This window comes from Ascaphus truei, chromosome 14 (genome assembly GCF_040206685.1).
Source record: "Ascaphus truei isolate aAscTru1 chromosome 14, aAscTru1.hap1, whole genome shotgun sequence".
NCBI lineage: Eukaryota > Metazoa > Chordata > Amphibia > Anura > Ascaphidae > Ascaphus > Ascaphus truei.
This window is the reverse complement of record NC_134496.1, coordinates 15,585,677-15,612,277: the sequence shown is the minus strand read 5'-3', so window position 1 is coordinate 15,612,277 and position 26,601 is coordinate 15,585,677. Positions and strand designations below refer to the sequence as shown.

Genomic DNA, 26,601 nt, shown 5'->3' with positions numbered 1-26,601 from the left:
GTGGGACCTGCCAGGGCCATGGTCAAAAAGACCGCGCTGAGCAGATGCACTTACCCCCTGCATCTGTAATCAGCGCGGCTTTAGGAGCTGCTTCCGCATGCGTGCGGAGGCGTGTGGAAATGCAGGACACAAGCAAGTTTACATTTTGCCGCTGAGGGAAGCGGAGGGCCCGTCACGTGACTGCCAAAAGCCAATGGCAGCCCGCTTGACTCCCACACGGCTTTACAAGCGCGCACGCTGACGCTCATGAAGGGACACAAAAAAGCTCCTTCTTGAGCAGGAGAGCATGAGCGTCAGCGCTGCTCAGCGCTCTTCCCTGCACCATGTCCGAGGCCTAACCCGTTATCTGGACCAGCAACATGATGTAATTTGGATGAGCAACACCTGGATCTTCAACTAGAGCATCTCAGGAGGCTGCAGCCAACGGTTCAACACCTCCTTCTGGGTGTCGAATTTGAGGTCCTACCCGAATGAACTCCAGAAGTTTGTAGCGACAGTACCATGCTTTGCAAGGACTATGCCCAGCCAAGATCAGCAGAAGAAGTCTGCAGAGACAATCCCGCAATGCTGCTGGCTGTCAATCAGAAGTTTTGATTATAGACTGGCCATCCAGGAGACCTAGGGGGTGAAGGGGATAGTGGGGAGCCTGACTTCCATTCGGGGTCGTACCAATGAAGGCCACGCGGATTTGGACACCGTGGTGGAGTGGGAGGAGTGGAGGAATAGAGATCTGCTCAGTTGGGATTTCCCTGACAGTCTTTAACTGGCCCTTGAAAGACCTCCTCTTCCATCTTTGGCTGGAAGAGACTTGCCCCAGCATGGAGTTCGTCTTCGCCGGTGTGTGGGGGACATCTTTGTCTCTCCTGGGGACTTGGTTGGCTACATTAACCGTTGAAGCACCTCAAAGAAAAACAATCTCTGTGACTATGTCACCACATGTCACACACGGTATAACACTACGTCACACCATATCATTACAGCAGTACTTGTTGCTATGGGAACATTTCCCCTTGAGGAGGGAAGGTCTACATAGGGACATGTGACCCATTGTCAGCCAATCACAGGGCTCCAAATAAGAGCAAGGTGTAATAACCCAGTGCAGGTGTGAGGTGCGAGGCTCCCCCTATTCTCCGCATCCGAATGGTGTCGCCCTGACGCGCGCTCCAGTCGGGCGCAGCAACCAGACGATCGGTGGGGCGGGGCTTCGTGTTACAGGGGGGCGGGGCTTCGTGTTACAGGGGAGGCCTTGGGTGACGTCACCCGGGCGCTGATCGGAGAGGAAGTGATGTATACAGGAAGGCGACAGTAAGGGGGAGGTGCCGACGTCAGAGCTGCGACTGAAGCACCGGACATCTTGTGAGACAGATACAGTGAGTGTTATCTATCGGTGTCCGTGTATATCGGTAAAGATAGATATATTTAGGTGTGAGTATAGTGGGTAGCGACTCTCCCGCTGCAGTGACGGTGTAATAGCGGGGGCTGCCCTTATACTCGGTGCTGTGCGTCCGTTATATAGAGGTCCTGCACACAGGGAAGTGCGTTATATAGAGGTCCTGCACACATGGGTTTATTGGTCTGAAGTTTCTGCCGGATAAATTAACCGCGGTGATTCCCGAACTAAAGGGTTAAACATGGGGGTGACTATGTGATTATGAGCTGTCTCTGTGTTACTGACGGAGCCCGAAGGGAAACCTGAGATTACCCGGCCTGTGGGAAATGCCATAATATAGCGTTACACCTTCTTGGTGTGATAGGTCCTGCCCCCCTGTACTGTGCCCCCCCCCCCCCCCCCCATGTAATTGGGTGCCTTGTTTTGGGCGGCTCTGTCCGCACTTCTCTCCAGTTATTAATCTTTACACCCTCACATTTTGTCCCTCTTTTCACGGCCCTGTTATTTTGTCTGTGGCCATTATCCCCGTGTGACGCCTTGCTACGTGTGTCCAGTCCGTGTAGCCTGCAGATATTGGAACGATCAGACAATTCTTGGCCTCCCAACACTTGTGAGGGGAAGCTTGTGGGGAGCGCAGGTGTCACCATATATAGAAGAAAAAAATACAATAGTGTAATATGCCTTAAACAGAAAAAAGCATATTACACTATTATATTTTTTTCTTCTATATATGGTGACACCTGCGCTCCCCACAAGCTTCCCCCCACCAGTCAAGATAGGAGAAACTGGATCTTCTCCAAAGAGGGTTGAGCAGCAAAGTTCGCCATTTATATATATTTTCATGATTTATGAGCACTTTCATTATTGATATTAATCACTATTTATTTATTAATTATATATCACACTCAGAAGCGCCTCATTTTTTGTTTTACACCTCCCAACACTTGCCAGTTTGTATATGGGAGGGGGGTGTTACAATCTCCCCCCGGAACCAAAACACTTTGCTTTCTTGGAAGCTGCTCTGTGATTTGTTACAATCTGTCTGGGATATTTCCCAGCAGATTGTGTACCTTTTTTAATAATAATTTTAGTTCATATAGTGCTGTTCTCCCAAGGGGACACAAAGTGCTTCACAATTACAGTATAGCGCGCGGTACGCAGCCAATAGGAACATTACAGACACAGTCCCTGCCCAGATGCACGTACAGTCTATGTTTTTGGTGCCAGTGGCAGAGAGAAAGTGACTTGCCCAAGGTCACAAAGTGCTTTTGATGTAATGTTTCCCCTTGAGCTCTGGCATTTATACTGGTACAATCCTTTTCTCTCTGTGTAATGAGAGAGAGAGAATTTGATAGAGAGAGAGAATTTGATAGAGAGAGAGAATTTGATAGAGAGAGAGAATTTGATAGAGAGAGAGAATTTGATAGAGAGAGAGAATTTGATAGCGAGAGGAGAGAGAGAGAATTTGATAGCGAGGGGGGAGAGAGAGAGAATTTGATAGCGAGGGGGGAGAGAGAGAGAATTTGATAGCGAGGGGAGAGAGAGAGAGAATTTGATAGCGAGGGGAGAGAGAGAGAGAATTTGATAGCGAGGGGAGAGAGAGAGAGAGAATTTGATAGCGAGGGGAGAGAGAGAGAGAATTTGATAGCGAGGGGAGAGAGAGAATTTGATAGCGAGAGGAGAGAGAGAGAGAGAGAGAGAGAGAATTTGATGGCGAGAGAGAATTTGATGGCGAGAGAGAATTTGATGGCGAGAGAGAGAGAGAATTTGATGGCGAGAGAGAGAGAGTTTGATGGCGGGAGAGAGAGAGTTTGATGGCGAGAGAGAGAGAGAGTTTGATGGCGAGAGAGAGAGTTTGATGGCGAGAGAGAGAGAGAGAGAGAGAGTTTGATGGCGAGAGAGAGAGAGTTTGATGGCGAGAGAGAGAGAGTTTGATGGCGAGAGAGAGAGTTTGATGGCGAGAGAGAGAGAGAGTTTGATGGCGAGAGAGAGAGTTTGATGGCGAGAGAGAGAGTTTGATGGCGAGAGAGAGAGTTTGATGGCGAGAGAGAGAGAGAGAGAGAGAGTTTGATGGCGAGAGAGAGAGTTTGATGGCGAGAGAGAGAGTTTGATGGCGAGAGAGAGAGTTTGATGGCGAGAGAGAGAGTTTGATGGCGAGAGAGAGAGTTTGATGGCGAGAGAGAGAGAGTTTGATGGCGAGAGAGAGAGAGAGAATTTGATGGCGAGAGAGAATTTGATGGCGAGAGAGAGAGAGAGAGAGAATTTGATGGCGAGAGAGAGAGAGAGAGAGAATTTTATGGCGAGAGAGAGAGAATTTGATGGCGAGAGAGAGAGAATTTGATGGCGAGAGAGAGAGAATTTGATGGCGAGAGAGAGAGAGAGAGAATTTGATGGCGAGAGAGAGAGAGAGAGAATTTGATGGCGAGAGAGAGAGAGAGAGAGAATTTGATGGCGAGAGAGAGAGAATTTGATGGCGAGAGAGAGAGAATTTGATGGCGAGAGAGAGAGAATTTGATGGCGAGAGAGAGAGAGAGAATTTGATGGCGAGAGAGAGAGAGAGAATTTGATGGCGAGAGAGAGAGAGAATTTGATGGCGAGAGAGAGAGAGAATTTGATGGCGAGAGAGAGAGAGAATTTGATGGCGAGAGAGAGAGAGAATTTGATGGCGAGAGAGAGAGAGAGAGAATTTGATGGCGAGAGAGAGAGAGAGAGAGAATTTGATGGCGAGAGAGAGAGAGAGAGAGAATTTGATGGCGAGAGAGAGAGAGAATTTGATGGCGAGAGAGAGAGAGAATTTGATGGCGAGAGAGAGAGAGAATTTGATGGCGAGAGAGAGAGAGAATTTGATGGCGAGAGAGAGAGAGAATTTGATGGCGAGAGAGAGAGAGAATTTGATGGCGAGAGAGAGAGAGAATTTGATGGCGAGAGAGAGAGAGAATTTGATGGCGAGAGAGAGAGAGAATTTGATGGCGAGAGAGAGAGAGAATTTGATGGCGAGAGAGAGAGAGAATTTGATGGCGAGAGAGAGAGAGAATTTGATGGCGAGAGAGAGAGAGAATTTGATGGCGAGAGAGAGAGAGAATTTGATGGCGAGAGAGAGAGAGAGTTTGATGGCGAGAGTGAGAGAGAGAGTGAGAGAGAGAGAGTTTGATGGCGAGAGAGAGAGAGAGTTTGATGGCGAGAGAGAGAGAGAGTTTGATGGCGAGAGAGAGAGAGAGTTTGATGGCGAGAGAGAGAGAGTTTGATGGCGAGAGAGAGAGAGTTTGATGGCGAGAGAGAGAGAGTTTGATGGCGAGAGAGAGAGAGTTTGATGGCGAGAGAGAGAGAGTTTGATGGCGAGAGAGAGAGTTTGATGGCGAGAGAGAGAGTTTGATGGCGAGAGAGAGAGTTTGATGGCGAGAGAGAGAGTTTGATGGCGAGAGAGAGAGTTTGATGGCGAGAGAGAGAGTTTGATGGCGAGAGAGAGAGTTTGATGGCGAGAGAGAGAGTTTGATGGCGAGAGAGAGAGTTTGATGGCGAGAGAGAGAGTTTGATGGCGAGAGAGAGAGTTTGATGGCGAGAGAGAGAGTTTGATGGCGAGAGAGAGAGTTTGATGGCGAGAGAGAGAGTTTGATGGCGAGAGAGAGAGAGAATTTGATGGCGAGAGAGAGAGAGAATTTGATGGCGAGAGAGAGAGAGAATTTGATGGCGAGAGAGAGAGAGAATTTGATGGCGAGAGAGAGAGAGAATTTGATGGCGAGAGAGAGAGAGAATTTGATGGCGAGAGAGAGAGAGAATTTGATGGCGAGAGAGAGAGAGAATTTGATGGCGAGAGAGAGAGAGAATTTGATGGCGAGAGAGAGAGAGAATTTGATGGCGAGAGAGAGAGAGAATTTGATGGCGAGAGAGAGAGAGAATTTGATGGCGAGAGAGAGAGAGAATTTGATGGCGAGAGAGAGAGAGAATTTGATGGCGAGAGAGAGAGAGAATTTGATGGCGAGAGAGAGAGAGAATTTGATGGCGAGAGAGAGAGAATTTGATGGCGAGAGAGAGAGAATTTGATGGCGAGAGAGAGAGAATTTGATGGCGAGAGAGAGAGAATTTGATGGCGAGAGAGAGAGAGAGAATTTGATGGCGAGAGAGAGAGAGAGAGAATTTGATGGCGAGAGAGAGAGAGAGAGAATTTGATGGCGAGAGAGAGAGAGAGAGAATTTGATGGCGAGAGAGAGAGAGAATTTGATGGCGAGAGAGAGAGAGAGAATTTGATGGCGAGAGAGAGAGAGAGAATTTGATGGCGAGAGAGAGAGAGAGAGAATTTGATGGCGAGAGAGAGAGAGAGAGAATTTGATGGCGAGAGAGAGAGAGAGAGAATTTGATGGCGAGAGAGAGAGAGAGAGAATTTGATGGCGAGAGAGAGAGAGAGAGAATTTGATGGCGAGAGAGAGAGAGAGAGAATTTGATGGCGAGAGAGAGAGAGAGAGAATTTGATGGCGAGAGAGAGAGAGAGAGAGAGAATTTGATGGCGAGAGAGAGAGAGAGAGAGAGAATTTGATGGCGAGAGAGAGAGAGAGAGAGAGAATTTGATGGCGAGAGAGAGAGAGAGAGAATTTGATGGCGAGAGAGAGAGAGAGAATTTGATGGCGAGAGAGAGAGAGAGAGAGAATTTGATGGCGAGAGAGAGAGAGAGAGAATTTGATGGCGAGAGAGAGAGAGAGAATTTGATGGCGAGAGAGAGAGAGAGAGAATTTGATGGCGAGAGAGAGAGAGAGAATTTGATGGCGAGAGAGAGAGAGAGAATTTGATGGCGAGAGAGAGAGAGAGAATTTGATGGCGAGAGAGAGAGAATTTGATGGCGAGAGAGAGAGAATTTGATGGCGAGAGAGAGAGAATTTGATGGCGAGAGAGAGAGAGAGAATTTGATGGCGAGAGAGAGAGAGAGAATTTGATGGCGAGAGAGAGAGAGAGAATTTGATGGCGAGAGAGAATTTGATGGCGAGAGAGAGAGAGAGAATTTGATGGCGAGAGAGAGAGAGAGAATTTGATGGCGAGAGAGAGAGAGAGAGAATTTGATGGCGAGAGAGAGAGAGAATTTGATGGCGAGAGAGAGAGAATTTGATGGCGAGAGAGAGAGAGAATTTGATGGCGAGAGAGAGAGAGAATTTGATGGCGAGCGGAGAGAGATAATTTGATGGCGAGAGAGAGAGAGAATTTGATGGCGAGCGGAGAGAGATAATTTGATGGCGAGAGTGAGAGAGAGAGTGAGAGAGAGAGAGTTTGATGGCGAGAGAGAGAGAGAGTTTGATGGCGAGAGAGAGTTTGATGGCGAGAGAGAGAGAGAGTTTGATGGCGAGAGAGAGAGAGAGTTTGATGGCGAGAGAGAGAGAGTTTGATGGCGAGAGAGAGAGAGTTTGATGGCGAGAGAGAGAGAGTTTGATGGCGAGAGAGAGAGAGTTTGATGGCGAGAGAGAGAGAGAGTTTGATGGCGAGAGAGAGAGAGAGTTTGATGGCGAGAGAGAGAGAGAGTTTGATGGCGAGAGAGAGAGAGAGTTTGATGGCGAGAGAGAGAGAGAGTTTGATGGCGAGAGAGAGAGAGAGTTTGATGGCGAGAGAGAGAGTTTGATGGCGAGAGAGAGAGTTTGATGGCGAGAGAGAGAGTTTGATGGCGAGAGAGAGAGTTTGATGGCGAGAGAGAGAGTTTGATGGCGAGAGAGAGAGTTTGATGGCGAGAGAGAGAGTTTGATGGCGAGAGAGAGAGTTTGATGGCGAGAGAGAGAGTTTGATGAGAGAGAATTTGATGGCGAGAGAGAGAGAGAATTTGATGGCGAGAGAGAGAGAGAATTTGATGGCGAGAGAGAGAGAGAATTTGATGGCGAGAGAGAGAGAGAATTTGATGGCGAGAGAGAGAGAGAATTTGATGGCGAGAGAGAGAGAGAATTTGATGGCGAGAGAGAGAGAGAATTTGATGGCGAGAGAGAGAGAGAATTTGATGGCGAGAGAGAGAGAGAATTTGATGGCGAGAGAGAGAGAGAATTTGATGGCGAGAGAGAGAGAGAATTTGATGGCGAGAGAGAGAGAGAATTTGATGGCGAGAGAGAGAGAGAATTTGATGGCGAGAGAGAGAGAGAATTTGATGGCGAGAGAGAGAGAATTTGATGGCGAGAGAGAGAGAATTTGATGGCGAGAGAGAGAGAATTTGATGGCGAGAGAGAGAGAATTTGATGGCGAGAGAGAGAGAATTTGATGGCGAGAGAGAGAGAGAGAGAATTTGATGGCGAGAGAGAGAGAGAATTTGATGGCGAGAGAGAGAGAGAATTTGATGGCGAGAGAGAGAGAGAATTTGATGGCGAGAGAGAGAGAGAATTTGATGGCGAGAGAGAGAGAGAATTTGATGGCGAGAGAGAGAGAGAATTTGATGGCGAGAGAGAGAGAGAATTTGATGGCGAGAGAGAGAGAGAGAGAATTTGATGGCGAGAGAGAGAGAGAGAGAATTTGATGGCGAGAGAGAGAGAGAGAGAATTTGATGGCGAGAGAGAGAGAGAGAGAGAATTTGATGGCGAGAGAGAGAGAGAGAGAGAATTTGATGGCGAGAGAGAGAGAGAGAGAGAATTTGATGGCGAGAGAGAGAGAGAGAGAGAATTTGATGGCGAGAGAGAGAGAGAGAATTTGATGGCGAGAGAGAGAGAGAGAATTTGATGGCGAGAGAGAGAGAGAGAATTTGATGGCGAGAGAGAGAGAGAGAATTTGATGGCGAGAGAGAGAGAGAGAATTTGATGGCGAGAGAGAGAGAGAGAATTTGATGGCGAGAGAGAGAGAATTTGATGGCGAGAGAGAGAGAATTTGATGGCGAGAGAGAGAGAGAGAATTTGATGGCGAGAGAGAGAGAGAGAATTTGATGGCGAGAGAGAGAGAGAGAATTTGATGGCGAGAGAGAGAGAGAGAATTTGATGGCGAGAGAGAGAGAGAGAATTTGATGGCGAGAGAGAGAGAGAGAATTTGATGGCGAGAGAGAATTTGATGGCGAGAGAGAGAGAGAGAATTTGATGGCGAGAGAGAGAGAGAGAATTTGATGGCGAGAGAGAGAGAATTTGATGGCGAGAGAGAGAGAGAGAATTTGATGGCGAGAGAGAGAGAGAATTTGATGGCGAGAGAGAGAGAGAATTTGATGGCGAGAGAGAGAGAGAATTTGATGGCGAGAGAGAGAGAGAATTTGATGGCGAGAGAGAGAGAGAATTTGATGGCGAGAGAGAGAGAGAATTTGATGGCGAGAGAGAGAGAGAATTTGATGGCGAGAGAGAGAGAGAATTTGATGGCGAGCGGAGAGAGATAATTTGATGGCGAGAGAGAGAGAGAATTTGATGGCGAGCGGAGAGAGATAATTTGATGGCGAGAGAGCGAGCTTTAGCTCGGCCAGAGGGTATTTTTTTATCTCTTCTGTTTTTTTTTTTTGTTTTTTTTAAATTGTACATTTGAACAGATGATTTGACTGCGGCACTATTTGTGTGTTTGACATATGTATGTGTGTGTTTGTCAAAAATAGTGCTACTGAGCATGGCAAATGTATACAACGAAAGACAGGGGAGCCCAATGCTACATCCAATTGACAAAACATATATGGTATAAAGTGTAAATACTTCAATAATAATATTTTCTTGGTTATTTAGTTAAACCCTTTGGCCAAAGCGTCATAAGCCTGCATACCAACGTCAAGGTATAACCAAATATGCAGGTCCTACACTACACTGTGACCCTTTCCTTTTACCTCTGTATGAGGCTAAACAACCACAGTGGGTCCTGTACGTACAGCAAAATGAAAAGGCCTCCCAAGTTAAAAAGATGTGGGGGGGGGGGGGGGGTGAGCTCTGGGAGGAGGGGCACCTATCTCCAAACAACGGTTGCCAGTTAGAAATTGATGTATACAAATACAGCAGTGTTATTCCTGGTCAGACATTGAATCCGAAGGAATCTGTGTGATATTCTGACGCATGTTGTGTGATCACTGGGAACAGTGACACTGGCTGCATCTGTCTGTATATTAAGTGTCTGATTTATCTCCCCCTTTCCCTCTGTGTGTCCCCCAGCCATGGGCTCCTCCAAGAAACACAAGGAACGTGACCGCGATGTCCCGGCCGCAGCAGGCGGTGGGCCGGGGGACGAGCGTCATCGGGAACACAAGAAGCACAAACACCGGGAAAGGCGCAAGCGTTCCCGAGAGAGGGAGCGAGACAGGCCGCGGGAGAGAGAGCGCAGGACTCGGCCCACTGATGGAAGTGACTCTCGCAGGGTCAAGAGAGAGAAGCAGGACCCGGCCTTCGAGCAGAGTGAGCGGCGATCAGTGATCCTTATTGAGACAGGGTCCCTCTTAGTATGAGTGGGGGCGTGTTTAGTGACTTTATTGGTTGAGGCTGCTGTTGCTCAAATACTGCGCCAGCTCCCTTAGCTGCACTTCCAATTAGAGCAAGAGGTGTCTCTCTTTTTGAGGGACTTTTAACCATTGAACCCTGTGATTGGCTAAAACAAACAAACAGCCTTGCACACTGCTGCCTTAGGGGACTTGCACACTGAGCTTTGTGCCTGAAGCTGCTGTCACTCACATGCTGAGCCCACCCTCTTTGTTATCCACCCAATTAGCAAGAGGTGACTTAGATGGGCAGTGCTGTGATTGGCTGACGCTGCAGTCTCTTAGACACTGAGCCTGTCCCTTTGCTTTTCTCTTTCTGAGGGACTTTCACACAGAAAGCACAGGGACTGGCTGAAGTTGTCAGCTCATGTCAGTTCATCCAACCAGAGTGGTGTCCGAGGGACTTTTAGCCACATGGAGCTGTGATTGGTTGAAGATGCTATGGCTCGTGCTACGGCCCAGCTGGCGGCACGTGCAGCCGAGTTCCCCGGTCTGCAGTGGGAAAGACAGGGGGCGTGGCGGGGGCAAGGCCATGATGTCACCCGGCAGGTTCGTCCTCATTGGCTGAACTGTCGGGGGCGTGGCCTAGCGCTCCGTTGCCAGTATTGCTCACAATTTTCTTGACTGCAGGAAAACCTGGCCGCGCGGCCGCCCCCTGCAGCGGGCCCGACCCTATTGAGGGGCGGCTCTTGTCGGGCACTGCTGCGGGACCTGGCCTTAGCCCGCCCCCTGCAGCGGGCCCGACCCCATTGAGGGGCGGCTCTTGTCGGGCACTGCTGCGGGACCTGGCCTTAGCCCACCCCCTGCAGCAGGCCCGACCCCATTGAGGGGCGGCTCTTGTCGGGCACTGCTGCGGGACCTGGCCTTAGCCCACCCCCTGCAGCGGGCCCGACCCCATTGAGGGGCGGCTCTTGTCGGGCACTGCTGCGGGACCTGGCCTTAGCCCACCCCCTGCAGCGGGCCCGACCCCATTGAGGGGCGGCTCTTGTCGGGCACTGCTGCGGGACCTGGCCTTAGCCCGCCCCTTAGCTATTCATCCCAGTAGTACAAGGTCTCTTACTTTGGGCGACTATAGCAAATGGAGTTGTGATTGGCTGAGGCTCCTGTTACTCATACGCTGAGCCCACATTTCTCATCTCTTCCATTTCGCAGGCTGCATTGACACTTATGCACAGAGCCTTCTGATTGGCTCAGACTGTCAATCATGTTCGCTCTAAGCCCTTAACTCTTGGGATGTTCCGTTTACCCACAATCCACAGGGGGCACGTGGCTCCCATTTGAATATTGGGTTTCAGTATAATCTGAGGTGGTGGGGTGTGTGGCCCCTTCCTCCTGTGTGATAATAGGGCATCTCACACAGGATTTAGCCTTTCCTTTGTCTTTCAGGTATTGCTCCCAAATCTGCTGCAGGGGATTCGTCGCTGAGTATTGAGGAGACCAAGTGAGTATGGAGCAGGGATACAGGCCCGCTGGGTGAGTAACTACCCTATATAATCACCTTACAATGCACTTATTCTCATCCTCTCTAGTAAACTTCGTGCTAAACTTGGACTGAAACCCCTGGAGCTGCACACGTCCAAAACAGGTGCGCTCATTACCCTACGTGGGACTGACCCTTTATCCATTAAACACGTCCTTGTCATTGGATCACTTTACCCCTACGTGGGACTGACCATTTATCCATTAAACACGTCCTTGTCATTGGATCACTTTACCCCTACGTGGGACTGACCCTTTATCCTTTAAACACGTCCTTGTCATTGGATCACTTTACCCCTACGTGGGACTGACCCTTTATCCTTTAAACACGTCCTTGTCATTGGATCACTTTACCCCTACGTGGGACTGACACTTTATCCTTTAAACACGTCCTTGTCATTGGATCACTTTACCCCTACGTGGGACTGACCCTTTATCCATTAAACACGTCCTTGTCATTGGTTCACTTTACCCCTACGTGGGACTGACCCTTTATCCTTTAAACACGTCCTTGTCATTGGATCACTTTACCCCTACGTGGGACTGACCCTTTATCCATTAAACACGTCCTTGTCATTGGATCACTTTACCCCTACGTGGGACTGACCCTTTATCCTTTAAACACGTCCTTGTCATTGGATCACTTTACCCCTACGTGGGACTGATCCATTAAACCCGTCCTTGTCATTGGATCACTTTACTCCTACGTGGGACTGATCCATTAAACCCGTCCCTGTCGTTGGGTCACTTTGCTTTTACGTGGGACTGACCCGTTATCCATTAAACACCTGTCATGTCACTGCCCCTTTAACCCATTAAACCCGTCCCTGTCAGGTCACCCTGGTTATTTCTCTCCGCTCCTTTGCAGAGTGTGGCAGTAAGGAAGACCCTGTAGCAGCTGCCGTCATTAACCCCTTAGCGCTGCGGCATCAGCAGGAGCTGAGAGAGAAGTTGGCGGCCGCGAAGGAGAAGAGGCTGCTCAATAAGAAATTAGGGTGAGGATTGGAGTCTTGGGAGAGGGTGGGGTCTCATAAATTTGGGTGGGCTTATCAAACAGGTCTTCCCTTAACCTCTTTCCTTCTTGAGGGCCCCGTGGCAATGAATGGGGTGACACGAGACAGACTGCTGTTGCCTCGTGGGGGGGCGGGGGGGACAGTCGTACTGCCCAGTGGGGGAAAGACTCTTGGCACCCTGCTGTTGTCCGGCAAGGGGGAAGGGACAGACTTGCTTGTAGCACCCTGCTGTCGCCCGGTGGGGTGGGGGACAGACTTGTAGCACCCTGCTGTCGCCTGGTGGGGTGGGGGACAGACTTGTAGCACCCTGCTGTCGCCCGGTGGGGTGGGGGACAGACTTGTAGCACCCTGCTGTCGCCCGGTGGGGTGGGGGGAAGACTTGTAGCACCCTGCTGTCGCCCGGTGGGGTGGGGGACAGACTTGTAGCACCCTGCTGTCGCCCGGTGGGGTGGGGGACAGACTTGTAGCACCCTGCTGTCGCCCGGTGGGGTGGGGGACAGACTTGTAGCACCCTGCTGTCGCCCGGTGGGGTGGGGGACAGACTTGTAGCACCCTGCTGTCGCCCGGTGGGGTGGGGGACAGACTTGTAGCACCCTGCTGTCGCCCGGTGGGGTGGGGGACAGACTTGTAGCACCCTGCTGTCGCCCGGTGGGGTGGGGGACAGACTTGTAGCTCTCGTCTGATTTACTGTCTAACTTGTCTCTTCTCCGTTACATCACAAGTACTGTGGTCCTGTGTGATCTTCCTCTTCACTCTCCCCCTTCCTTTTTCCCCCTCTCTCCGCAGTAAGATAAAGTCCCTGGGAGATGATGAGTTGTGGTTGGATGACACTGCTGCTTGGATTGAGCGAAGCCGGAAACTTCAGGCAGAAAGGGATTTGGCTGAGAAAAGAGTGAGTCACCGAGGGGGGCCCCCTCCGTATCAATGCACTGTGCTCTGCTAGCGCCCCCTACATACAGATGGTGGCTGAAGTGGGATTCTATGTATGTGAAAATAGTAAATAATCTTCTCCACTTTTGGCAATGAACTTTTAAAGTGAGCACAGCGTTTTTATAGCAGATTACCAACTTTCTTTTCCTTTTTTGAGCTGTTGTTAAGTGCATTTTGTTTAACTAGGCCCAAAAGCCTGCAATGTGGTGTACACAGGCAACCTCCGCTTATTCTCACTTCCTCAGGCAGTACAGAGCTGTCTCTATGCAGACTTCAAAGGGTCTTCCAAGTAAAACACGTCTACACTTTTACTCTGTTTTTCTTGCCAAATGAGCCCAAACTGTAAATGAATATGGCGGGTAATCCCGTCCCGCTTGCTGAACCTCGAATGTTTATCTGAGAACCCCGCTTCCCTTCGATGTTTGCGGGCCGAGTGAGAAAAAGCTGCCGTGTGGACACTGCGCCAGGGCTTTTGGCGCATTGTATTTGGGATTTCCAGCTTTATAGGGACAGTGCCGCTTCCGCCTCATCCCGTACAATACAGGGGTCTGTTTCACACCTAATCTGTTCCCCGCTCACTTATTATGAACCGTTTCTTATCACTGAGCACCGCGCCCTAAACTGGTGCAGCCACTAATCTCTTCTTATTGATGTTCAGAGAAGATGTCTGATCCATTCTGCGTGGAATAAGTCTCTGCTTCCTGGGCACGTGGAGCAAGTGAGACACTGCGGGAATTGTCATGTGGACACTTTACCGCAGGCTTTGGGGCCTAAAAAAAACACATTAAAACCAGCTAGAATAAATATAACCTGCTTTATAGGGCAGTGTTAACCTTCTTTGAGCTGGCATACCCCCGGAGGACTCTAGAATCTCTGGGTACCCCTGTCCATCAGACCTCATTGGTCATCATCTCCTCCTAACCCCCTATCTTCTTGCACTCTACCAATTCACCCCTACTTACATCATACTCTCCCTTTTTATTCAACACGCCATGTTCATCTCCCCACTCGGCCAACACACACCACCCTTCCCCCTCCTCGTACTCGCGTCTTCCTCCCCACACGCAGCACTCTCTTCCTTCCCCACACGCAGCACTCTCTTCCCTCCCCACACGCAGCACTCTCTTCCTTCCCCACACGCAGCACTCTCTTCCTTCCCCACACGCAGCACTCTCTTCCCTCCCCACACGCAGCACTCTCTTCCTTCCCCACACGCAGCACTCTCTTCCTTCCCCACACGCAGCACTCTCTTCCCTCCCCACACGCAGCACTCTCTTCCCTCCCCACACGCAGCACTCTCTTCCCTCCCCACACGCAGCACTCTCTTCCCTCCCCACACGCAGCACTCTCTTCCCTCCCCACACGCAGCACTCTCTTCCCTCCCCACACGCAGCACTCTCTTCCCTCCCCACACGCAGCACTCTCTTCCTTCCCCACACGCAGCACTCTCTTCCTTCCCCACACGCAGCACTCTCTTCCTTCCCCACAGAAAGCCTTAAACACAAAAGCCAATTATTCCGCACCATGACGGGAAACAGTTACAGGTGTCACCTTCAGCTCCTGATAGGGCATATTGGGGGAAATGCAAATATGATGTTGAAGGGAAATCTCCTTTCTGGACTTATTGAACGTGTGACACCGGTCACCCTTTTGCCTTCTCTTTCCAGGCCAAGCTTCTGGCTGAGATGGATGAAGAGTTTGGGGTGTCCAACCTGGTGGAGGAAGAGTTTGGGCAGAAAAAGGTTAGTGGAGGGGGGGGGGGCAGCACCTTCCAGTGAGTGCAACTTTTTATTCTCCCTCCTTTCTCTTCCCTTATTTGGGGGCGTCTCCCTTCGGTGCCCTGCTTTCTAACCTGTGTCTCCCCTCGCAGAAATACAGCTCCCGGGACCTGCAGGGGCTAACGGTGGAGCACAAAATAGCGTCCTTCAACGAGGGGCAAACCGTCATTCTCACTCTCAAAGACAAAGGTACCAAAATGGTCCCGTTACCGAGCAGCGGGTGTCTGACCAGTCGCTTGGGCCCTAAACATGTAGCGGGATAGGGGACCTCCTGTTGTGCCCTAGACATGTAGCGGGATAGGGGCTCTCCAGTTGGGCCCTAGACATGTAGCGGGATAGGGGCTCTCCTGTTGGGCCCTAGACATGTAGCGGGATAGGGAACCTCCTGTTGGGCCCTAGACATGTAGCGGCATAGGGGCTCTCCTGTTGTGCCCTAGACATGTAGCGGGATAGGGGCTCCCTGTTGGGCCCTAGACATGTAGCGGGATAGGGGACCTCCTGTTGGGCCCTAGACATGTAGCGGGATAGGGGCTCCCTGTTGGGCCCTAGTCATGTAGCAGGGTAGGGGCTCTCCTGTTGGGTCCTAGACATTTAGCGAGGTAGGGGACCTCCTGTTGGGCCCTAGACATGTAGCGGGATAGGGGCCCCCTGTTGGGCCCTAGACATGTAGCGGGATAGGGGACCTCCTGTTGGGCCCTAGACATGTAGCGGGATAGGGGCTCTCCTGTTGGGCCCTAGACATGTAGCGGGATAGGGGCCCCCTGTTGGGCCCTAGACATGTAGCGGGATAGGGGCTCTCTTGTTGGGCCCTAGACATGTAGCGGGATAGGGGCTCCCTGTTGGGCCCTAGACATGTAGCGGGATAGTGGCTTTCCAGTTGGGCCCTAGACATGTAGCGGGGTAGGGGACCTCCTGTTGGGCCCTAGACATGTAGCGGGATAGTGGCTCTCCAGTTGGGCCCTAGACATGTAGCGGGATAGGGGACCTCCTGTTGGGCCCTAGACATGTAGCGGGATAGGGGACCTCCTGTTGGGCCCTAGACATGTAGCGGGGTAGGGGACCTCCTGTTGGGCCCTGGACATGTAGCGGGGTAGGGGCCCTCCTGTTGGGCCCTAGACATGTAGCGGGATAGGGGCTCTCCTGTTGGGCCCTAGACATGTAGCGGGATAGGGGCTCCCTGTTGGGCCCTAGACATGTAGCGGGATAGGGGCTCTCCTGTTGGGCCCTAGACATGTAGCGGGATAGGGGCTCTCTTGTTGGGCCCTAGACATGTAGCGGGATAGGGGCTCTCTTGTTGAGCCCTAGACATGTAGCGGGATAGGGGCTCTCTTGTTGGGCCCTAGACATGTAGCGGGGTAGGGGCTCTCCTGTTGGGCCCTAGACATGTAGCGGGATAGGGGCTCTCCTGTTGGGCCCTAGACATGTAGCGGGATAGGGGCTCCCTGTTGGGCCCTAGACATGTAGCGGGATAGGGGCTCTCCTGTTGGGCCCTAGACATGTAGCGGGATAGGGGCTCTCCTGTTGGGCCCTAGACATGTAGCGGGGTAGGGGACCTCCTGGTGGGCCCTAGACATGTAGCGGGATAGGGGCTCTCCTGTTGGGCCCTAGACATGTAGCGGGATAGGGGCTCCCTGTTGGGCCCTAGACATGTAGCGGGATAGGGGCTCTCTTGTTGGGCCCTAGACATGTAGCGGGATAGGGGCCCCCTGTTGGGCCCTAGACATGTAGCGGTGTAGAGGACCTCCTGTTGGGCCCTAGACATGTAGCGGGGTAGGGGCCCTCCTGTTGGGCCCTAGACATGTAGCGGGGTAGGGGCCCTCCTGTTGGGCCCTAGACATGTAGCGGGATAGGGGGCCCCTGTTGGGCCCTAGACATGTAGCGGGATAGGGGACCTCCTGTTGGGCCCTAGACATGTAGCGGGATAGGGGACCTCCTGTTGGGCCCTAGACATGTAGCGGGATAGGGGCTCCCTGTTGGGCCCTAGACATGTAGCGGGATAGGGACCCCCTGTTGGGCCCTAGACATGTAGCGGGATAGGGGACCTCCTGTTGGGCCCTAGACATGTAGCGGGATAGGGGCCCCCTGTTGGGCCCTAGACATGTAGCGGGATAGGGCACCTCCTGTTGGGCCCTAGACATATAGCGGGATAGGGCACCTCCTGTTGAGCCCTAGACATATAGCGGGATAGGGGGCCTCCTGTTGGGCCCTAGACATGTAGCGGAATAGGGGCTCTCCTGTTGGGCCCTAGACATGTAGCTGGATAGGGGCTCTCCTGTTGGGCCCTAGACATGTAGCGGGATAGGGCACCTCCTGTTGGGCCCTAGACATATAGCGGGATAGGGGGCCTCCTGTTGGGCCCTAGACATGTAGCGGAATAGGGGCTCTCCTGTTGGGCCCTAGACATGTAGCGGGATAGGGGCTCTCCTGTTGGGCCCTAGACATGTAGCGGGATAGGGGCTCTCCAGTTGGGCCCTAGACATGTAGCGGGATAGGGCACCTCCTGTTGGGCCCTAGACATGTAGCGGGATAGGGCACCTCCTGTTGGGCCCTAGACATGTAGCGAGATAGGGCACCTCCTGTTGGGCCCTAGACATGTAGCGGGATAGGGGACCTCCTGTTGGGCCCTAGACATGTAGCGGGATAGGGGCTCTCCTGTTGGGCCCTGGACATGTAGCGGGATAGGGGCTCTCCAGTTGGGCCCTAGACATGTAGCGGGGTAGGGCACCTCCTGTTGGGCCCTAGACATGTAGCGGGATAGGGGCTCTCCAGTTGGGCCCTAGACATGTAGCGGGATAGGGGACCTCCTGTTGGGCCCTAGACATGTAGCGGGATAGGGGACCTCCTGTTGGGCCCTAGACATGTATCGGGATAGGGGCTCTCCTGTTGGGCCCTAGACATGTATCGGGATAGGGGCTCTCCAGTTGGGCCCTAGACATGTAGCGGGATAGGGGGCCCCCTGTTGGGCCCTAGACATGTAGCGGGATAGGGCACCTCCTGTTGGGCCCTAGACATGTAGCGGGATAGGGCACCTCCTGTTGGGCCCTAGACATGTAGCGGGATAGGGCACCTCCTGTTGGGCCCTAGACATGTAGCGGGATAGGGCACCTCCTGTTGGGCCCTAGACATGTAGCGGGATAGGGGACCTCCTGTTGGGCCCTAGACATGTAGCGGGATAGGGCACCTCCTGTTGGGCCCTAGACATATAGCGGGATAGGGCACCTCCTGTTGTGCCCTAGACATGTAGCGGGATAGGGGACCTCCTGTTGGGCCCTAGACATGTAGCGGGATAGGGGCTCTCCAGTTGGGCCCTGGACATGTAGCGGGATAGGGGCTCTCCAGTTGGGCCCTAGACATGTAGCGGGGTAGGGGCCCTCCTGTTGGGCCCTAGACATGTAGCGGGATAGGGGACCTCCTGTTGGGCCCTAGACATGTAGCGGGATAGGGGCCCTCCTGTTGGGCCCTAGACATGTAGCGGGATAGGGGCCCCCCTGTTGGGCCCTAGACATGTAGCGGGATAGGGGATCTCCAGTTGGGCCCTAGACATGTAGCGGGATAGGGGACCTCCTGTTGGGCCCTAGACATGTAGCGGGATAGGGCACCTCCTTTTGGGCCCTAGACATGTAGTGGGATAGGGGCTCTCCAGTTGGGCCCTAGACATGTAGCGGGATAGGGGACCTCCTGTTGGGCCCTAGACATGTAGCGGGATAGGGCACCTCCTTTTGGGCCCTAGACATGTAGTGGGATAGGGGCTCTCCAGTTGGGCCCTAGACATGTAGCGGGATAGGGGACCTCCTGTTGGGCCCTAGACATGTAGCGGGGTAGGGGCCCTCCTGTTGGGCCCTAGACATGTAGCGGGATAGGGGACCTCCTGTTGGGCCCTAGACATGTAGCGGGATAGGGCACCTCCTGTTGGGCCCTAGACATGTAGCGGGATAGGGCACCTCCTGTTGGGCCCTAGACATGTAGCGGGATAGGGCACCTCCTGTTGGGCCCTAGACATGTAGCGGGATAGGGGACCTCCTGTTGGGCCCTAGACATGTAGCGGGATAGGGCACCTCCTGTTGGGCCCTAGACATGTAGCGGGATAGGGCACCTCCTGTTGGGCCCTAGACATGTAGCGGGATAGGGCACCTCCTGTTGGGCCCTAGACATGTAGCGGGATAGGGGACCTCCTGTTGGGCCCTAGACATGTAGCGGGATAGGGCACCTCCTGTTGGGCCCTAGACATATAGCGGGATAGGGCACCTCCTGTTGTGCCCTAGACATGTAGCGGGATAGGGGACCTCCTGTTGGGCCCTAGACATGTAGCGGGATAGGGGCTCTCCAGTTGGGCCCTGGACATGTAGCGGGATAGGGGCTCTCCAGTTGGGCCCTAGACATGTAGCGGGGTAGGGGCCCTCCTGTTGGGCCCTAGGCATGTAGCGGGATAGGGGACCTCCTGTTGGGCCCTAGACATGTAGCGGGATAGGGGCCCTCCTGTTGGGCCCTAGACATGTAGCGGGATAGGGGCCCCCCTGTTGGGCCCTAGACATGTAGCGGGATAGGGGATCTCCAGTTGGGCCCTAGACATGTAGCGGGATAGGGGACCTCCTGTTGGGCCCTAGACATGTAGCGGGATAGGGCACCTCCTTTTGGGCCCTAGACATGTAGTGGGATAGGGGCTCTCCAGTTGGGCCCTAGACATGTAGCGGGATAGGGGACCTCCTGTTGGGCCCTAGACATGTAGCGGGATAGGGCACCTCCTTTTGGGCCCTAGACATGTAGTGGGATAGGGGCTCTCCAGTTGGGCCCTAGACATGTAGCGGGATAGGGGACCTCCTGTTGGGCCCTAGACATGTAGCGGGGTAGGGGCCCTCCTGTTGGGCCCTAGACATGTAGCGGGATAGGGGACCTCCTGTTGGGCCCTAGAAATGTAGCGGGATAGGGGACCTCCTGTTGGGCCCTAGACATGTAGCGGGATAGGGGCTCTCCAGTTGGGCCCTAGACATGTAGCGGGATAGGGGACCTCCTGTTGGGCCCTAGACATGTAGCGGGGTAGGGGCCCTCCTGTTGGACCCTAGACATGTAGCAGGATATGGGCTCTCCAGTTGGGCTCTGGTAATGTAGCGGGTTAAAGGTCCACCCAGTTGGTATTCTAGTCACGTATGAGGATGGGGGTCACTCCAGTTAAACCATGGGTGTTAGAGTCTCACAGCGGTTGGGGGTGTCTCCACACTTCAGGAGTCCTGGAGGAAGATGATTCTGATGTCCTGGTGAACGTAAACATGATAGACAGAGAGAGAGCCGAGCGAAACGTGGAGCTGAAGAAAAAGAAGCCGGATTACAAACCGTACGAAGAGGAGGAGAAGGTGGAGGACATGGCCATAGTGAGTGTCACATGGGTGGGGAGAGAAGAGAGAGACTCGTAGCGCCCTGTGGGGATGGGGGGGGAGCAAAGTTAGTCGTACTGCTCGATGGGGTGGGGGACAGACTCTTAGCACCCTGGTGTCGTCCGGCACGGGGGAAGAGACAGACTTATAGCTCCCTTCTGATTTACTGTCTAACTTCTCTCCTCAGTTACATCACAAGTCTGTCCTGTCCAAGTATGACGAGGAGATAGACGGGGAGAAAAAGAAGTCTTTCCGGCTGGAGTTGGGGGGAACGGCTGATGGGTCGTGGGAGAGGGAACTGCAGAATATCCGGGAAACGCTTCAAAACCAGGCGCAGACATTGGAAGTGCCGGGACTGAGGCTGGCGTCCGAGTACTACACATCAGAGGAGATGGTAAGGGCTGGCGCCTCTACGATGGGACGCGGGTGATGGGCAGAGCCTGGTGCCTCTCGCGCATGTCACTGATCTCCTCCACCTCTCGTCCCCAGGTCTCCTTCAAGAAGACAAAGCGCCGGGTGAAGAAAATTCGCAAGAAGGTTCAGTCTGACGTTCTGACTCTGGGACACGACACCCGGGCAAATGACTTTGGGTCCAGGTAACCGAATGACAGATTGTCCCCTGTCTGTCACCCTGTGGGGGGAGGGAGAGACTCATAGCTCCCTTCTGACTGTGTCACCCTGCGGGGGAGGGAGAGATTGCATAAGTCCCGTGAAACCTGATGACCTCGCTGTTCTTTTGTGATGTGATTGGTTAGGGTTCGGGGACGTGGTCGCCGGCGTGAGGCTGAGGAGGAGGAGGAGATGGAGGAGAGAGAGGAGAGAACATACACTGTACGACAATCCGATGACAAGCGCGTGGAGAGAATGGATATCAGTGACAACGGTGAGCGCTGCGGGAGAGAAGAAACCTCCGCTTCTCGTCTTTGTTGCCATTCTCTTCCCTTTTCCAGTTTCACATTTTTTCCTTCTTTGTTTCCTATTTTCCTTTCGCCTTTTTTATTTAATTTGCTCACTTGTTGCCGTTCTCCCTTCCGGGCGCTCGGACTTCTCTCCGCTGTGGCTCGCCCTCCGTACAGATGAGGATTGGGCAGATCTGTATTCAGTAGGCGTGGAAGAGGAGGAGATGGAGGAAGAATTGCAGAAACAGCTGGAGAAAGGCAGACGCCTGAAGCAGATTCAGCAGCAGAAGGACAGCAGCGAGAAGGTGAGGCGCGGAGCCGTCATAAACCCCTGCACCCCACTCCTCCATTCCCTCTCCCCATCCCTCAATCCTCACGCTCTCCCTCCCTGCCTCAGATTGCCGCCCTGGTGAACAGGTTGGACTCGCACAAGAGCCAAGATGAAGACGAAGATGACGATAAGAAGGGATCCATAGTGTTCAACGCAACCTCTGAATTCTGCAGGACCCTCGGGGAGATCCCAACATATGGGCTGGCGGGGAACAGAGAGGATCAGGAAGATCTAATGGTGTGGGACACGGTCACCCTGCAGGGGAGGGACAGACTCCAAGCTCCCTTTACGTCTGTGTCACTGTGTCACCCTGCTTCTCCCACTTTCCCCAGGACTTTGAGAAGGACGAGGAGGGGTCTGAGAAGGAGGGTGGAGAGTCTGACGGGGACGAGAACCTCGGCTGGAGTATGGTGAACCTCGATGAAGAGAAGAACCACCAGGATGTGAGTTACCGTGCGCGCGCACACCCAATCAATACTGCCTTCTCTCCCCCCCCAATCAAACTCACCCCTCTCTCCCTCTCCTCCCCCCTCTCTCTCAGTATTCTGCCTCTTCCACCACGATCTTGGACGAAGAACCGATTGTGAACCGAGGTCTCGCCGCCGCGCTGGCTCTGTGTCAGAACAAAGGTGATTTACCGGCCTCGCCCTGCACTATATAGTGACTGATGTGCACGCCACGCTGCATAATGATGCCGAGTATGTGCTTTCTCACCTCAGGCCTGTTGGAGACGACCTTACAGAAGGTAGCCAGAGTTAAAGCTCCCAATAAAGTGCTCCCGTCCGGCATGTACTGCATCGAGGACAAGATGTGAGTGATGGGAGTGTGTGGGGAGAGGGGGCGTCACGCCCAGGCTGGTGGCGGGGGGCGTCACGCCCAGGCTGGTGGCGGGGGGCGTCTCGCCCAGGCTGGCGGCGGGGGGCGTCTCGCCCAGGCTGGCGGGGGGGGCGTCTCGCCCAGGCTGGCGGCGGGGGGCGTCTCGCCCAGGCTGGCGGCGGGGGGCGTCTCGCCCAGGCTGGCGGCGGGGGGCGTCTCGTCCAGGCTGGCGGGGGGGGGGGGGAGGGCGTCTCGCCCAGGCTGGCGGCGGGGGGCGTCTCGCCCAGGCTGGCGGGGGGGGGGGGGGCGTCTCGCCCAGGCTGGCGGCGGGGGGCGTCTCGCCCAGGCTGGCGGCGGGGGGCGTCTCGTCCAGGCTGGCGGGGGGGGGGGCGTCTCGCCCAGGCTGGCGGCGGGGGGCGTCTCGCCCAGGCTGGTGGAGCGCACCGTGTCACCTCGACTGCTGCTGCTTTAGATCCTGTCATTAATAGACATGTCGTCGGCCATACTTGAGACTGACGTCTCCCTTCTGTTTCACCCCCTCCTCCGCAGGGCGATAGATGATAAATACAGCAGGAGGGAGGAGTACCGAGGATTCACACAGGACTTCAAGGAGAAGGATGGATACCGACCGGACGTGAAGATAGAATATGTGGATGAGACTGGACGTAAACTCTGCCCCAAAGAGGTACGGTCCTCTCACTCCTCCCCCCCCTCCCTCTCTCTGCTCAGCCACTTCTCCTCCTCCTCCTCCCCCCCCCCCCTCCCACTCTCTGCTCAGCCACTTCTCCTCCTCCCCTCCCCCCTCCTACTCTGCTCAGCCTCTCCTCCCCTCCCCCCTCCCACTCTCTGCTCAGCCTCTTCTCCTCCTCCTCACCCCCCCTCCCACTCTGCTCAGCCTCTTCTCCTTCTCCCCTCCCCCTCTCTGTTCAGCCTCTTCTCCCCCCGCGCCCCCCGCGCCCCCCCCCCCCACTCTGCTCAGCCTCTCCTCCCTCTGTCCTCCTCCCCCAGGCTTTCCGGCAGCTGTCTCACCGGTTCCACGGGAAAGGTTCCGGTAAGATGAAGACGGAGAAACGTATGAAGAAGCTGGACGAGGAGGCGGTGAGTGAGCGGGGGTAGTGATTGGGGTGTCCGTGAAGGCGCGGAGGTTGAGGGGTCCGTGTGGTGTAGTGGTTCATATTAGAGGGATGACAACGTGTGATGACTCTCCCGCCCCCCAGCTCCTGAAGAAGATGAGCTCCAGTGATACCCCGCTGGGCACGGTCGCTCTGCTCCAGGAGAAGCAAAAGGCCCAGAAGACGCCGTACATCGTCCTGAGTGGGAGCGGGAAGAGTATGACCGCGTGAGTACTGAGTACCAGACATTAATACTCACTGCAGGGGGTACATAGTCTAAGCAACAACTAAAGGAGCAGGTGCTCCCCAAAAAAGAGATGTGTAGAACGCCAGTGCATCAGAAGAACAAGTCCTTAGTTATATTATAACATCTGCAGTTGAGAAACTCCCAATGAACTGTGTAGTACAATAAGGTTACCCTAATAGGATTGAGGGGACTAGTACTTAATGCCACAGGCGGCACTAATGATTAGTACAAACAAAGTCCCACATGGTGAGAATAACAGGGTATGGCGACCCACAGACAAACCTCACACACTTGAATTGCAGAATCCAGGGAGGTATTCCGCAGCGGGTAAATGAATGGCGTGCAGTCCACCGGGTGATGCAGCAGGAACAGGTGCCACCTTGAGCAAGGGCATAGAGCCCGAAACGCGTTGGTGGACTGTTGCTGTGGCTAGGGGGGCATTTTGTCCAATCTTTTTATGGAATAAATAATTTTTGCTATTGCAACCGTGAGCCTCCTCCTGGTCTTCTTGGCAGTGCACTGCCGTTTTTCTACCCGCTCCCCAAAAAAACCCACTTTTTTCCCCCCTCGGGTTTGAATTCGGGGGTCTCCGGAGCCGAACCACGTAAATCTCAGCTCTGCAGATCCCCTGCTTCAAACCTAGGAAAGGAAAGCCGGATTGCTGCTTTAAAAGCCTCCATTAGTGGTGCGATGGTGACACCCAGTGGTCTCGCTCAGTATTTCAAGCACATTCCAGTTTAATGGAGTGACAGTGACACCCAGAGGCCTGTATTATTATTTATTATTATTTATTATTATTATTATTACAGCCAGCATTGTGTAGAGTTCAGTACTAAAGGCGCGTGATCCTGCCAGTGTCTGTAGTGTAGTTCTGCTCACTACTACTATGCAGCAAATTTATGCCATTTTACAGAATTACTTGTGTGCCTCAATCTTTGTTCTACAGTCCCTTTTTTCAGTATGAACCGTAAACATAGTGGGTGATGTTACAAGGGTGAGTGCTCTGTGTATCACAACTCTAACCCATAACTCCCTCTTTCCCAGGAACACACTAACCAAGTAAGAGGCACTGCAGGAGGTACAGGTTCCCTGGAAGGAAGAAAGGATTGGGCAAGATCATTTATTTGAACTCCCTCGGCACCGGAAACCCCCATTCTGTTGATCGATGTATATATTCCTAAATGATCACCCTTCAGCTGCAAAGAGGTTGTGAGGAGGTTTATAGGGTTAAATTCCCTTTATGGGGTGTTTTTAAATGGTATTTCGGATTTCTGTAGGGCCGCGTTGTATAGTTTATCTGCAGCCTTGCAGGTCCCTGTGGCAGCAGAAGGGTTAAGTGCGAAAGAATTGGGGTCATTTCGTAAAAGGACATTTGGGGGGGTTTCTGTTGGGCTGGAATCCAGAAATGCTGCAATGTAATTTTGTTTTTCTCCCTGTAAATGGGCCGCAGAACTCCTGTATAATAAAGGAAGGAAGAATGAATCCGCTTGGAGAAATTGTCTTTATTCTGTAGACTTGCCATGGTCTTTAGATATATGGCATTAGGGTTAAAGTCCCATGTAGGGCCAGATTGATCTTACATTGGCTGATGTGGGGCTGACTCATTAACACATTAAACATCTGTCATTAAAGCTGACCCTGTGGTCACTGCAGGTATTGCAGGCGCCTGTGCAGTTCTCAATGCCCCGGATCCCTAGCTGCAGTGTAGGGTAAGAGACGTGACTGCTCACAAGTGGGGTTTTTATTTACTGTACAGTTATGGAAACCAACACACAACCACAGCAAGCTCTTTTTGGGAACCCCTGAGCCCCCACAAAATATATATGTATAAAAGTGTCAACAAGGAGAGCTATTGAGCGTGGCATATGTATACAACAGACGACAGAAGCCCAATGCTACATCCAATATGACAACAATACACAGTAAAATACTTATATTCTCTTGAAAGTGTCATTTAGTTTAACCCTTTGATCAGAGCATTGTAAGCCTGTGAGCCACGACAAGGCAGACCCTGTTCGCAAGTCCTAACACTACCAGATAAAATACTACTATCTCTATTAGGATTAAAATTCTCATGTACCTCTATTAGGAGGGAGAAAGACCACATTGCATCTATATCTAGTAGAATGAAAGGACCTGCAAACTAGGGAAGTGGGGAGGGGCGGGCTGAACCCCTGGGAAGGAGGAGCCACTAACCTCCAACAGCTGAGACAGCTGAAAATATGTACACAGAACCCCAGCAAGCTCTTTTTGGGAACCCCTGAGTCCAAACAAAATATATATATGTATACAAGTGTCAAAAAGGAGAGCTATTGAGCGTGGCATATGTATACACCGTAAAGGAAACCACACAAAAAATGTATAGTGTTCCCCATGGGATTTACAGTAATGTTTCCTTTACAAAGGTTTACTGTATTGTTTGCCAAATTTGTACTGTAAGGCCTCGTTCAGGGTGCAGGCTTCGGAGGGAGGGCGTGCTTATGTGCGTGCGGGCGTCCGAAACAATGTATTGAAAGGGAATTGTGGTTGTCAGGATAGCAGCTGCCCTGTCTCCGAAGTTTTGAAGCTGCAGCAGCGTCACTGGGACCTCGGCAGCCAATGAAATCATTCTTGAGAATGATTTCAAGACAGCAACACTGATCCTTAAGCTGCTGTCTGTAGCCCCGGCCCCTCCTCAACTCCTGAAAAAGTCTGCTGGGGATGATGTGCACACATCGCCCAGCAGACTGCCGCTCGCACACGCAAACGCCCGCCCTCCAACTCCTGCCTCTGGCACCCTGAACGAGGCTTTACAATGGCATGGGACCCAAGTGTCCTTAACCCAGGTCATGGGATTCTTACAATGCCTGTTACAGAAACT

General features: G+C 52.8%; 2 protein-coding genes across 3 annotated transcripts in view; one reads left to right on the top strand and one right to left on the bottom strand.

Moving 5' to 3' along the window:
* LOC142465653 (transmembrane protein 272-like) overlaps positions 1-1,226 on the bottom strand; it is a 34,394-nt gene extending 33,168 nt beyond the window's left edge. Inside the window, exon 1 of one of the 2 annotated variants that reach the window (XM_075569803.1) lies at positions 670-1,226. In XM_075569803.1, the coding sequence (XP_075425918.1) occupies positions 670-820 (151 nt within the window). In that variant the 5' untranslated portion in view covers positions 821-1,226. The remainder of the gene's footprint in view (positions 1-669) is intronic. The other variant, XM_075569805.1, reaches the window with a different exon arrangement.
* SART1 (spliceosome associated factor 1, recruiter of U4/U6.U5 tri-snRNP) lies at positions 1,214-25,223 on the top strand. Its single transcript, XM_075569802.1, has 21 exons — positions 1,214-1,370; positions 9,448-9,687; positions 11,154-11,208; positions 11,297-11,352; positions 12,115-12,241; positions 13,046-13,151; positions 14,857-14,931; positions 15,060-15,156; positions 20,188-20,333; positions 20,524-20,730; positions 20,826-20,932; positions 21,092-21,219; positions 21,413-21,540; positions 21,633-21,803; positions 21,899-22,009; positions 22,108-22,195; positions 22,286-22,376; positions 22,932-23,067; positions 23,391-23,480; positions 23,600-23,721; positions 24,786-25,223. The coding sequence occupies exons 2-21, from the start codon at positions 9,450-9,452 to the stop codon at positions 24,802-24,804; spliced, it is 2,298 nt and encodes a 765-aa protein (XP_075425917.1). The 5' UTR covers positions 1,214-1,370; positions 9,448-9,449; the 3' UTR covers positions 24,805-25,223.
* The last annotated feature ends 1,378 nt before the right edge of the window (positions 25,224-26,601 follow it).